The 14,876-nt window shown below is 36.8% G+C and overlaps 1 protein-coding gene across 1 annotated transcript in view; it reads left to right on the top strand.

The window, feature by feature from the left end:
- CNTN5 (contactin 5) overlaps nucleotides 1-14,876 on the top strand; it is a 586,668-nt gene that overhangs the window by 545,315 nt on the left and 26,477 nt on the right. Inside the window, exon 19 of the mRNA XM_060105234.1 lies at nucleotides 8,737-8,846. Coding sequence (XP_059961217.1) covers nucleotides 8,737-8,846 — 110 coding nt within the window. The remainder of the gene's footprint in view (nucleotides 1-8,736; nucleotides 8,847-14,876) is intronic.

Consider the following 14,876-nt stretch of genomic DNA (forward strand, 5'->3'; position numbering starts at 1 on the left):
ACTGGATTTATTATTTTGCTCCTGATGACACTTTGCGTTCTGAATCATATTATGTGATTTTACAGTATTTTAGATTAAAAAAAAATTAAAAAGCAAAAAAAAAAAAGGGCATGGATTTAAAACATAGGTTCATAACTCAAAAGCCTATAGACATCAGGTAAGAAATATAAATTAGTGAAGTAGTCCCAGAAGTGAGACAATAAAGACTGGTAGAGAATCTGGCAAACTAAAAAGAATATGCCCTGACTAATGGGACCAACTGCTAATTCTCATCTACCAGCACCAAAGGATTCAGACTTGGTATCCCGCTTTTTACCCCCAAATAAGCCATAAATTCTTATTTTTATATGGAATGTTGAAATTAATTAATTTAATAGATTATTTGAGCAAACAAAATATGGCTGAAGACCCACTGGTCAACCATGTGTGACCTTTGATCCAAGTGACTTTCTAAAATTATTTCTAGTTGTGACTTTCCATCATTCAATTACAATGGCATGCCCAAACAGGACAGCTAGCTCCAATTCAAAGCAGACATTCTATGGTCTAGTCAGTTACTCTTGTCTGCAGACAAAAGTTTTGATACATGAAAATATTCACTAGCTAATGAACCGTATAAATTGAAACTTTTGGAAGTAAACTGAATGAGGTCACTTTTTTACATGCTAAAATTTCCAATGCAGGTCAGCATGGGTCTACTTCTGATACTATTTACATCCAGACGGTGAAAAAAAAATAAAAAAATGACTCTTCAATTCTTGTTTCATTTACCCTCATTCATTTGATGCAACTATAATATTTATCCCCCGAGGGTGCAACTGTGAAATGTCTTCTTGTGTCTGACCTGGATTTAAAAAGCTTAGAGGTTTTAAATAGAAATTAGGGTGCAGGCTTGGGAAATAATTTCTGAATATTTTTCTTTATTTTTTACTTTTTAAAAACTTTCGTTATTCTATTTAAAAAGTACTTCAACTAGTGTAGTGCTACAGAAAGCTGAGAGAGAAGTTTCTTTCTATAGTGGTAAAGAGAGATCGAAAGGCTGCCTTCCAACAACATATTTCATGCTTCTGAAATTATTCATCCCCCTGCAATCTCTTTTGACAAAGATGTAATTGCCTCAATAATAAAAAAAAGTTGAAAGAAGGCATTTGTCACACAAATCTCTGCAATGCATTCTCTTAAAAGATAAGCAAAACTTCCACCAAATAACAAATGATATTCAAAGGGTGGCTTTCTTTGAAATAAATCATATACTAAATCCTGGAGATCAGATTATACACACTTAAGAACATGAGCATTTCCTTTCATTTACTTGTAAAATGAAGAATTTTAACTCCTGTTTAATAGCAATGAAAATAAAATTTTGTGGCAGGTCTGCTGAACAGAATTCTAGAATGAAATAAAAGTAGAAGCTTTTCACAGAGTATTTTTTTTTAATCTGGTAGATGCACAAATAAGAGGCAGTTGGAAAGTGGGATGAAGGAAACCATTGAGCAAAAGAAAAAAAAAAAGATATTCAAAGGGCAGAATGAGAAATGACAATTTATACCATGGCAGAAACTAAAGTCAGCTTCTGTGTAAACATTAATGTGAATTTACCAAAGCACTTTGAAGTATCACAGATATAGTATATATATATATATATATATATATATATATATATATATATATATATATATATAAACATCTTTATTGGAGTATAATTGCTTTAAAATGGTGTGTTAGCTTCTGCTTTATAACACAGTGAATCAGTTATACATATACATATGTTCTTACATCGCTTCCCTCTTGCATCTCCCTCACTCCCACCCTCCCTATCCCACCCCTCTAGGTGGTCACAAAGCACCGAGCTGATCTCACTGTGCTATGCAGCTGCTTCCCACTAGCTATCTATTTTACGTTTGGTAGTGTATATATGTCCATGCCACTCTTTTACTTTGCCACAGCTTACCCTTCCCCCACCGCATATCCTCAAGTCCATTCTCTAGGAGGTCTGTGTCTTTATTCCCGTCTTACCCCTAAGTTTTTCATGACATTATTTTTTTCTTAGATTCCATATATATGTGTTAGCATACGGTATTTGTCTTTCTCTTTCTGACTTACTTCACTCTGTATGACACACTCTAGGTCCATCCACTTCACTACAAATAACTCAATTTTGTTTCTTTATTTAGCTGAGTAATATTCCATTGTATATATGTGCCACATCTTCTTTATCCATTCATCTGTCAATGGACACTTAGGTTGCTTCCATATCCTGGCTATTGTAAATAGAGCTGCAATGAACATTTTGGTACATGACTTTTTTTGAATTATGGTTTTCTCAGGGTATATGCCCAGTAGTGGGATTGTTGGGTCATATGGTAGTTCTATTTGTAGTTTTTTAAGGAACCTCCATAATGTTCTCCATAGTGGCTGTACCAATTCACATTCCCACCTGCAGTGCAAGAGTGTTCCCTTTTCTCCACACCCTCTCCAGCATTTATTGTTTCTAGATTTTTTGATGATGGCCATTCTGGCTGGTGTGAGATGATATCTCATTGTAATTTTGAATTGCATTTCTCTAATGATTAATGATGTTGAGCATTCTTTCATGTGTTTGCTGGCAATCTGTATATCTTCTGTGAAGAAATGTCTATTTAGGTCTTCTTTCCATTTTTGGATTGAGTTCTTTGGTTTTTTTTGTATTGAGCTGCATCAGCTGCTTGTAAATTTTGGAGATTCATCCTTTGTCAGTTGCTTCATTTGAAAATATTTTCTCCCATTCTAAGGGTTGTCTTTTGGTCTTGTTTATGGTTTCCTTTGCTGTGCAAAAGCTTTTAAGTTTCATTGGGTCCCATTTGTTTACTTTTGTCTTTATTTCCATTTCTCTAGGAGGTGGGTCAAAAAGAATCTTGCTGTGATTTATGTCATAGAGTGTTCTCTCTATGATTTCCCCAAAGAGTTTGATAGATTCTGGCCTTACATTTAGGTCTTTAATCCATTTTGAGCTTATTTTTGTGTATGGTGTTAGGGAGTGTTCTAATCTCATACTTTTACATGTACCTGTCCAGTTTTCCCAGCATCATTTATTGAAGAGACTGTCTTTTCTCCACTGTACATTGTTGCCTGCTTTATCGAAGATAAGATGACCATATGTGCATGGGTTTATCTCTGGACTTTCTATCCTGTTCCATTGATCTATATTTCTGCTTTTGTGCCAGTACCATACGGTCTTGCTTACTGTAGCTTTGTAGTATAGTCTGAAGTCAGGGAGCCTGATTGCTCCAGCTCCATTTTTCATTCTCAAGATTGCTTTTTCTATTCGGGGTCTTTTGTGTTTCCATAGAAATTGTGAATTTTTTTGTTTTAGTTCTGTGAAAAATGCCAGTTGTAGTTTGCTAGGGATTGAATTGAATCTGTAGATTGCTTTGGGTAGTAGAGTCATTTTCACAATGTTGATTCTTCCAATCCAAGAACATGGTATATCTCTCCATCTATTTGTATCATCTTTAACTTCTTTCATCAGTGTCTTATAATTTTCTGCATACAGGTCTTTTGTCTCCTTAGGTAGGTTTATTCTTAGATATTTTATTCTTTTTGTTGCAGTGGTAAATGGGAGTGTTTTCTTATTTCACTTCTAGAGTTTTCATCATTAGTGTACAGGAATGCCAGAGATTTCTGTGCATTAATTTTGTATCCTGCTACTTTACCAAATTCATTGATTAGCTCTACTAGTTTTCTGGTAGCATCTTTAGGATTCTCTATGTATAGTATCATGTCATCTGCAAACAGTGACAACTTTACTTCTTCTTTTCTGATTTGGATTCCTTTTATTTCCTTTTCTTCTCTTATTGTTGTGGCTAAAACTTCCAAAACTATGTTGAATAAGAGTGGTGAGAGTGGGGAACCTTGTCTTGTTCCTGATCTTAATGGAAAGGTTTTTAGTTTTTCACCATTGAATGTCTTTCTTTGTCTCTTGTCATAGTCTTTAATTTAGAGTCTATTTTTTCTGATATGAGAATTGCTCCTCCAGCTTTCTTTTGATTTCCATTTGGGTGGAATATCTTTTTCCATCCCCTCACTTTCAGTCTGTATGTGTCCCTATGTCTGAAGTGGGTCTCTTGTAGACAACATATATATGGGTCTTGTTTTTGTATCCATTCAGCCAGTCTGTGTCTTTTGGTGGGAGAATTTAATCCATTTACATTTCACATAATTATCGATATGTATGTTCCTATTTCCATTTTCTTAATTGTTTTGGGTTTGTTATTATAGGTCTTTTCCTTCTCTTGTGTTTCTTGCCTAGGGAAGTCCCTTTAGCATTTGTTGTAAGTCTGGTTTGGTGGTGCTGAACTCTCTCAGACTTTGGTTGTCTGTAAAGCTTTTAATTTCTTCATCAAATCTGAATGAGATCCTTGCTGGGTAGAGTAATCTTGGTTGTAGATTTTTCTCCTTCATCACTTTAAATATGCCCTGCCACTCCCTTCTGGCTTGCAGAGTTTCTGCTGAAAGGTCAGCTGTTAGCCTTATGGGGATTCCCTTGTGTGTTATTTGTTGTTTTTCCCTTGCTGTTTTTAATATGTTTTCTTTGTATTTAATTTTTGTCAGGTTGATTAATATGTGTCTTTGCATGTTTCTCCTTGGATTTATCCTGTATGGGACTCTCTGTGCTTCCTGGACTTGATTAACTATTTCCTTTCCCATATTAGGGAAGTTTTCAACTATAATCTCTTCAAATATTTTCTCAGTCCCTTTCTTTTTCTCTTCTTCTTCTGGGACCCCTATAATTTGAATGTTGGTGTGTTTAATGTCCCAGACGTCTCTGAGACTGTCCTCAGTTCTTTTCATTCTTTTTTTTTTTTTCTTTATTCTGCTCTGTAGTAGTTATTTCCACTATTTTATCTTCCAGGTCACTTATCCGTTCTTCTGCCTCAGTTATTCTGCTATTGATCTCTTCTAGAGTATTTTTAATTTCATTTATTGTTTTGTTCATCATTGCTTGTTTCCTCTTTACTTCTTCTAGGTCCTTATTAAACGTTTCTTTCATTTTCTCTCTTCTATTTCCAAGATTTTGGATAATCTTTCCTATCATTATTCTGAATTCTTTTTCAAGTAGACGGCCTATTTCCTTTTCACTTGTTAGGTCTGGTGGGTTTTTATCTTGCTCCTTCATCTGCTGTGTGTTTTTCTGTCTTCTTTTTTATTTTACTGTGTTTGTGGTCTTCTTTTTGCAGGCTGCAGGTTCATAGTTCCCATTGTTTTTGGTGTCTGTCTCCAGTGGCTAAAGTTGTTTCAGTGGCTTGTGTAGGCTTCCTGATGGAGGGGACTAGTGTCTGTGCTCTGGTGAATGAGGCTGGATCTTGTCTTTCTGGTGGGCAGGTCCACGTCTGGTGGTGTGTTTTGGTGTGACTGTGGCCTTCTTATTATTTGAGGCAACCTCTCTGCTAATGGGTGGGGTTGTGTTCCTGTCTTGCTAATTGTTTGGCATAAGGTGTCCGGCACTGTAGCTTGCTGGTCATTGAGTAAAGCTGGGTGTTCGTGTTGAGGTGGAGATCTGTGGGAGATTTTCGCCATTTGACATTATGTGGATCTGGCAGTTCTCCTGTGGACCAGTGTCCTGAAGTAAGCTCTCCCATGTCAGAGGCACAGCACTGACTCCTGGGTGTGGCACCAAGATCCTTTCATCCACATGGCTCAGAATAAAAGGGAGAAAAAGTAGAAAGAAAGTAATAAAGAAAAAGAAAGAAAGAAAGATAGAAAGAAAGAAAGAAAGAAGGGATAAAATAAAATAAAGTAAAATAAAATAAAGTTATTAATATAAGAATAATTATTAAGAAGAAAAAATGTTTTAATAAAAAAACAAAACAAACAAGCAAACAAGTCAGGCAGAGAGAACCCTAGGACAAATGGTAAAAGCAAAGCTCTACTGACAACATGTCACACAGAAGCATACACATACACACTCACAAAAAGAGGAAAAGGGGAAAAATAATATATCTTGCTCTCAAAGTCCACCTCCTCAATTTGGGATGATTCGTTGTCTCTTCAGGTATTCCACCGATCCAAGGTACCTCCAGTTGATTGTGGAGATTTAATCTGCTGCTCCTGAGGCTGCTGGGAGAGATTTCCCTTTCTATTCTTTGTTCGCACAGTTCCTGGGGTTCAGCTTTGCATTTGGCCCCGCCTCTGCCTGTAGGTCACCGGAGGGCGTCTGTTCTTCACTCAGACAGGACGGTGGTTAAAGTTGCAGCTCATTTGGGGGCTCTGGCTCACTCAGGCCGGGGGGAGGGAGGGGCATGGAGTGGGCGGCAAGCCTGCTGTGGCAGAGACTGGCATGACATTGCACCAGCCTGAGGAGCTCAGTGCATTCTCCTGGGGAAGTTGTCCCTTGGTCCCGGGACCCTGGCAGTGGCAGGCTGCAGAGGCTCCCCAGAAGGTAGGTGTGGAGAGTGACCTGTGCACACACACAGGCTTCTTGGTGGTGGCAGCAGTGGACTTAGCATCTCACGCCCATCTCTGGAGCTCCTTTAATCAGTGCTCTTAATCCCCTCTCCTGGCACACCAGGAAACAAAGAGGGAAGAAATAGTCTATTGCCTTCGTCAGGTCTAGACATTTTCCCAGACTCCCACCCAGCTCGCCATGGTGCACTAACCCCTTCAGGCTGTGTTCACGCAGACAACCCCAGTCCTCTCCCTGCGATCCTACTGATGCCCGAGCCTCAGCTCCCATCTCCCGCCTGCCCCAGTGGGTGAGCAGATAAGCCTCTGGGGCTGGTGAGTACTGTTTGGCACCACTCTTCTGTGTGGGAATCTCTCCGCTTTGCCCTCTGCACCCCTGTTGCTGTGCTTTCCTCCATGGTTTCAAAGCTCCCCCCTCCACCACCTGTAGTCTCCTCCCGTGAAGGGGCTTCCTAGTGTGTGGAAACCTTTCCTCCTTCACAGCTCCCTCCCACTGGTGGAGGTCCCATCCCTATTCTTTTGTCTCTCTTTATTCTTTTTTCTTTTGCCCTACCCAGGTACGTGGGGACTTTCTTGCCTTTTGGGAGGTCTGAGGTCTTCTGCCATCATTCAGTGGGTGTTCTGTAGGAGTTGTTCCACGTGTAGATGTATTTCTGATGTATCTGTGGGAAGGAAGGTGATCTCCATGTCTTACTCTTCTGCCATCTTCCCCCTTTCCCAAACAAACAACTTTTAAATACCTCAGTATATAATTTTAATGAAAGCTTTACCAAAAGAAAAATCAGTGCTCAGTGCCAACATGCACCTTTGAAAAAGTCTTCTGTGTACTTTTTTACAATAACAAGGGTAGAAGTTTTTGACTTATATTTTTCAAGATTTTAAAATTTTCAATTTTCAATATATAAAGGCTCTCCAGGTAGATATGTGGCCACTTTCCTTCCATTAGAAAAGGAAAAATCTCAGCAAATGGTTACATTTGGTTCTCCAAAAAGTTCATTTGGGTTTTTCCATAACATCTTTTGGGAAACCCAAACAAAATTTTTGGCCAACTCAATAATTCCCTTTATATGACTAAGACTTAAAAATTGTATTTAGAACTCTGCCTTCGCAATATGGTTCCCTGAATCTAAAAACAAAAACAAACAAAAAAAATGTGTGTGTGTATATATATATATTATTTTTTTTCATCAACAGTTTCATCTGAAGTCTTATCAGTGATATGTGGTTGAAATAAAAAGCCTCTACAATTTTTATGGGGTAGGGGTTTTTGAAATCGACTTTGTATAGACTAGTTGAACTAACTTATGGCCTTTATTCTACCATTTCATTTAAAGTGTGTTTGTGACCCAGTATTTATGCTTCAGCAATGTCAAAGCTGAAAATATTTTGTTCCTCACATAGAGTACAACCTCAAATAAAGTGCACCTCTTGATAGATAACAGTCAGACATGGTGTATTTAAAAAAAAAGTAGTGAGAGAGGTCACTGAGCATAGGAATGAATGAAAAGGTAGTTTTGAGCAATAGCACTGAGACCTTTGGGGGCTTTCCTTTTTGGTCTATATCTGTCTTAAAAGTCAATGCATGCCTTTTAAATATCATGATTCATAACACGTTCCTTACACAATCATGTAAATGTAGCTTTGTGGTTGGAACAACAAAAGAAATCTAATGAAATTTAGATTCTGTTTGTGCCTTCACAGGGTAAAAAAATAAAATAAAAAGTGATATTTTGTGAATGAATGTTTTAAGTGCCAAGCACTGTGCTAAATAATTTATATGTATTATTTCAATTTAAATTAACCTTAAAAGTTTATGAGCTAAGTACTCTCAATATGCCCAAATGACAGAAGATGGAACTGGTGCTCAGGAAGAGGTAAAGCAACTTGTCTGAAGGTAAGTAATTTTTTGGAAGACAAAAATCAACAACAGCAACAAAAAAATCCAAGCCTGACTCTTAGTCCATTATTTTGATCATTATTCTAGACTGGCAGACAATTTAAGTCAGACAATTTAACTTCTCCAGAAATGTCCTAGTTAATCCAAGGATAAAGATCTTCTTTACTTGTCTTGCTAGATTTGTTATTTGTCATTGGTAAGGTACTGATGAGACTGGACACAGTGTAAAAATCCAAAAAGAGCATCCTTTTTTCTTGTTGTGCTTTTCATAATCATCACAGCACTTCACTTCAAAAATCAGATAGAAGGAAGTAACACCGGACAGATTCAGGTGCAATGCTTTAGTATGCATAACTTGTTACTATCGTGGTTTATTATTTCCATTTTCTTTCATACAGAACCCACTGCTGCTCCCACAGATGTTAAGGCTACAAGTGTGTCTGTGTCAGAGATTCTTGTTTCATGGAAACATATTAAAGAGAGTCTAGGAAGACCACAGGGATTTGAGGTATGAACAGAATTACTGAAAATAAGCCTTGTTATTTCTGCTGGCACTGTACTGTCTTGAAGAAATTGTTTGGTGACACTTCAACAGAATTACATTCCTTTTAAATTTTGCTCTATGGAAAAGAAATGAGAAATATACTATTCTACTGACATGTATTATGTTGCTCATTAGCTAGTTTATTTTTCAATATGGTAGTTTCCATAGCACTGAGCAAAGATAAAAAAAAAGAAAATAGACTTTTAGATAAAAAAAAAGGAGCTACAGGTTGATATTTACTGGTATCCAATTTATTGGTGGTTAAAAATACTTTCTGTGTATTTACCTCTAATAATTTAATGTATAAAACAAGTTTTCCTATTATATTGTTCATGGCAGATCTTACCTCCTATACAAACTTCTCAGATTTGCTTGGAAATTAGAGATCTGTACCTATTAACTCAAATGACTTTTTGTCCTTCAAATTTTACTGTTTTTAAACATAGTTATGCCAGCCTTATAGTGGTGAACATTTTATAACAATTCATTGACTTCAATAAAATTTTATCCTCCACATGGACTAAAGGATTGTGGGCAGTCTGTGAACTTGAGTATTCCACAGAAACAAGAACCATCCCCTAGCTGCTGTGAGTGTTGGCTATGAATGGTTTTCAGCTTCCCCTCTGGAGAACTGCCCTCCACTAAGGGGTGATGCCTTACCAGAAAAGGTACCAACCCCACAGTCAAGCAACCCAAGGTCAATGACTGGCTGATACTGACTGATACTGGTCCCTTGCTTCAAGGAGGAAACAACTTTATGGTGCAGTTTATGGTCCAGAGCCTTTGTCGTGTACATCAGGCCAAGGCTAGATCACCTGGGACCACACTCTTGCTCAGTTCCTTCTACTTTCCATCCTCTTTTCCTCCCTTCCTTATAGATTCACCTGCAAGCAATCTCACAGTAAATTACATCATTCAAATCCCTGTCTCAAGCTCTGCTTCTATTGAACTAAACCTAAAATAATTAAATGAGTATAGGTCCACCTAGACCTCTGAATCAGAACATCTGTTGTTGTGCATACTTGTAGTAACCCATAAAGTGTATTCTGCTGTTCAGAAAAGTGAGGATTCAGGCTTCTACATCTCAAAGTGGTGCTCCTGTCACACAGCCAGTCACCCTCAACTATTTTTCTGCCTGGCCTAATAGCATGACATTCATATTCCCACCGTGATTCACCTGTAATAACAGCTTTCTATGAGGTCCTACAGAGATCACATAAGATTTAAGCTTGTGAACAATGGTTCTCTTTCTAAATATAAATCATCATTCATCCATTCTTTCAACAAATATTTATTGTAGGGCTACTGATTAGCAGACACTGAGCTAGATGCTAGGGATAAAACAATGAGCAAATTAAAGTCCCTGTCCTCATGAAGCTTATGTTGTAGTAAGGAAGGCAAACAATAAAGAAGCTAACAAATAAATGTGTGATATAATTTCAGTTGATGATGAATGTTGTGCAGAAAAATAATACTGCGCAAGAAGGTAGAGAGTGAGAGTCTGCTGTTTATAGAGGTTTGAGGAATTAACCTTTCTGAGGTTGTGACATTTGACATGATCAAATGAGAGAAAGAAAGAGAGAGAGAGGCAGAGAGAACAGCAAACTCAAAGGCCCTGTCTTAAGAGCATTCTGGCCTTGTTCAAAGAACAGAACAGGAGCTATTTTGGCTAGATAACAGTGAACAACAGGAAGAGTGGTAGCAGGAAAAATCGCTGGGACAAGAACCAGGTTATATGCAGTCTTGTGAACCAGGAAAAGGAGTTTAGATTTTATCTTCAGTATAAGGAAAAGCCATTAACGATTATGAACAGAGAGTCCAGTCAGTCTCTGACTCATATTTTAAAAGCATCTCTTGGTCTAGAGGGTGAAGAACAGACTCTAGAGAGGACCTCAGGTAGAGCAGTGGAGAAGCGGTCCTTCCAACCTAGCAGACAATGAAGTTGCTTTCGACTAGAACAGTAGATGTGGAATTGATGAGAAGTGTACCTTGTAAAATATATTTTGAGTGGAAGTGTGGCAGGATTTGATTATAAATTAGATGTGGACTATGTCAAAGTTAATTCCAGAGCTTTTTGACCCAAGAAGCTGGGAGAATGACAAATCATTCACATACATAAGGAACGGATGGAGAAGAGCATATTTTAGAGAAAAAGATCAAAGATTCTGGTTTAATGTGTTACATTTTATAAGCCTTTTTTATTTTATTTTTTTTCCCAAAAGAGCTATCAAGTAAGTCTTATTTTAAGAGAAAGGTTAGAGACAGAGCTATAACTCTGAAGAATCTTCAGTATATAAATGGTTTTTATACATGTGTTGGCTGAGATCACCAAATGTTGATAAAGATGTCTGAGAATTGAGCCCTATGGCACCTCTTCATTTGGAACTCAAGAAAGAAAGTGGATATGGCCAAAGAAATTATAGAAGACATTGAAGAAGTTCAGAAGCCAAGAGAAGAATTTTAAAATGGAGTGTTCTACTGAATCAAATGCTGCTAAGAAATTCAGAAAGATGAGGCCTGAGATTGTCCAATGGGTATGGCCACGCAGAGACCTTACTGACCATGGTAAGAAGGTTTTACAAAATGCTGGTGATCAAGGTTCTACTAGAGATCAAGATCAAGATCACTCAAGCATGGCATTCAAGAGTGTCAGAGCACAAAGTTTTCTCTAAATCTATTGTATTCAAAACAACAACTTATCACAAGCAAAAATGGAATATCTTTGAGAATATGTTAATAGCATTTAATCAAATTCTGGGGCAATCATTACATTGACTGAACTTTATTTAAAGTAAATCAACACAAATTCTGACAACTATTTTTACACAAAGAAGCAACACAGCTTCCATGGGCACAGTAACATTTATAGTATTTTATAGTGCATTATAAGTTGTATTTTTTAAAAGATGGCATCTTGTTACCAAAAAAAAAAAAAAGAAAATATCTCGTTAATGGGAAAATCAAATGTATGCTTTTCATTATCAGAAAATAATTAAAACTTTATATAACTCAATGACCAAATATGACATAACAGTTATTTTAAGTAAAATATAGTCAGCAAAGACTCTTTATAAGATATACTGTTGCATAAGTGTATAGTTGTATGTAGATTTTTAAAATAAATGTGAAATTGTGTCATTTGTAGAGATGTGGATAGACCTAGAGACTGTCATACAGAGTGAAGTAAGTCAGAAAGAGAAAAACAAATAAATTATATTAATACATATATGTGGAACCTAGAAAAATGGTACAGGTGAACAGGTTTGCAAGGCAGAAATAGAGACACAGATCTAGAGAACAAATGTATGGACACAAAGAGGGAAAAGCGGGGCGGGCGGTGTGGTGGTGGTGGTGGGATGAACTGGTAGATTGGGATTGACATGTATACTCTGATGTGTATAAAATAGATAACTAATAGAACATGTTGTATAAAAAATAAATAAAATTCAAAAATAAATAAATGTAATATAAGTAAAACTTACCAGCATCACTCCCACCCCCTCTTTTTTCTACTCTCTATCCCTTTAAGAAAAGCTCTACCTCTGCTCTTCACCTTACCCATCCCAGAATTTACTCTTCTCATTGTCTCCTCATCTTTCTTTTCAGTAAAAATATCTCCTGAACTAAATATTTCTAAAATGTAGTAAACCCTAAAGCTTAATATTTTATCTCATCATTATCTCCCTCCTCTATTCTATCCCAGCCACAATCCTAGTTGTATTTACTAATAGTAGAATTCTGAGCATGATGATGATGAAACAAGTATTGTTTTTGTCACAAAAGCCAATGAGACTAGCTTCAAGTTTTATGTACTTATCATATCAATCCTGTGAGTTGTTTTTCTAGCCATAATTGCAACTTTACCTACAATGTCTAAAGTAGTTAGTTACTATAACTGCTACCAGTCCTGTGCCATTCTAAAAATAGTGGAGACAGTGTTTTTGGTCACATCTCCTGTTTTTCCTGAATTGAATGGGTGAATAAGGTAGAAAAGGTCTTGCTCTTATGAATACTGCATCCTAATGGGAGAAAATAAATAAATAAATAAATAAATATGAGAAAAATAAACTTAGATAACAATACATGTAGAAGTGCAAAGGTAGAACACACCTGATCCTGATTCACTTAAGGAACAGAAGGAAGTGGAGCAACTACACCTTGGTGAACATTGATGTGAGTGAAATTTGAAGTAGTCAGAGAGTTAGGTGGGCAGACATAATATTATGTAGGGATATATAGATTATGAGAAGCGTTTGTATTTTATTCCAAATACAATGAAAAGCCATTGGAATTCTCCTCCAATTTTAGGAGGAGAGTGACAATGTCTGATTTACATTTTTTTTTTAATATTACTCTGGCAGCTATTCTATGCAGAATGAAAGGGTAAGGAGAGAAAGGTTAAGAGTAGAAGTTAGGAGGTCATTGCAATAATCCATGCAAGAAATGACGATAACTTAGACTAAGGTCATAACAGTGGAGTAGGAAAAAGGTAGACATACTTTAGAGGCAGGCCTGGCAGGATTTTCTGAATGATCAGATGTGGAGGGAAGGAAAATGATGATTCCTACATCATGGCCTTGGTCAAATGGATGAATAGTGGTACGATTTACCAAATAATAATAATAAAATTTTAAAAATTTAAAGGGAAAACATGGACAAAGAAGAGATTTGAAAATGAGAAATAAAGAAGCCTGTTTTGGCTAAATTAAATTTGAGATGCCTATTGGAAATTTAAGAGTCAGATAAGCAATAGGATATGTGAGTTTGGAGTCTAATTAAGAGATCATGGCTGAAGACATAAAGGGGGCAATCATAAAGGTGGTATTTAAAGTCATTCTATTACATCAAATCACCTAAGGACAAATTCCCAGAAGGGAGTAGAGGAAAGGAGAGGATAAGAGGAGGAATGAAGGGGGAGATAAGCTGTGTCCTGGTGCAATCAGCATGTAGAAATTTAACTGAAGGAAAGGAATCAGCATAGAGAGTGACAAGGAGAGATCATTTTGATGGAGAGAAAATCAACTGTGTGAGGTATCAAAGAAACTAAGAGCTAATCAAAAAGAAGGAAATGATCAACTGTGTTTACACCTGCTAAGAGATCAGGTTGAAAGCAGAAAAGTTTCTATTGAGTTTAGCAGTTACTGGTGATCCTCAGGAAATTTTCACAATTAAATAAGTGATCAATATCCCTTGTGTTATCAGTTTAGTTACTTCGGGTTGTAGACATCAAATACCCTTAAGAATATTCTTCTATTTAAATAATGGCTAGTGGAAGCAATTTGGAGAGAACCTCAATTCAGAACTCCAGACCAGCAACACATTTGCTTGTTGTGGAATCATTTAAGTCTCTTGTCAGGATATCAAGGTGTCTTGATATACATTAGAATCATAACTCTCCAGTATTATCAGAAATGGATGAGTCAGACTCAACCTCTCAATATGTTTTTGCACCAGTCAATGACTATAAGAGAATCGAATTAATCACTGCAGACAACTATTTTAGCCTCAGATAAAAGCAGTTAAAAGAAGTCAAGATGAGACTTTTATATGGGAAACTTCCCTTGACACACCAGGCATAATAGTGGAGGTAAATGAGAAAAAAAATCATTTCTGAAATCATGTGCACACATTTAATTCTTTCTAGGATATGGCTCCTGTCAAACACATACTCAACTGCCATTTTGATATAGACAAGCTTTATCTCTAGAATACATAGTACAGTATTAACTAATGATAACCCCTCAGTGAACTCTTCTTAATAAGTAATCAAACTTGAACCTATGTCATTCATTTGATTCTGAAATATTTGTATTTTCTCTTCCACTAATCTTGGGAGGCTACCCTCAAGCAAGTGTCATTTAAAGGGAAGACGGACATCATTAAGAGAAATAAAGTCCTTAAGGCTCTTATAACATCACCTGATCCCCTTCCTAAGCTCCCATCACTGTGCTCTCCTTCCCCTGTAAGCTCCTCAGTTGACTCACAGCCTGATTC

Source organism: Mesoplodon densirostris, chromosome 7, assembly GCF_025265405.1.
Source record: "Mesoplodon densirostris isolate mMesDen1 chromosome 7, mMesDen1 primary haplotype, whole genome shotgun sequence".
In the NCBI taxonomy this organism is placed as follows: domain Eukaryota; kingdom Metazoa; phylum Chordata; class Mammalia; order Artiodactyla; family Ziphiidae; genus Mesoplodon; species Mesoplodon densirostris.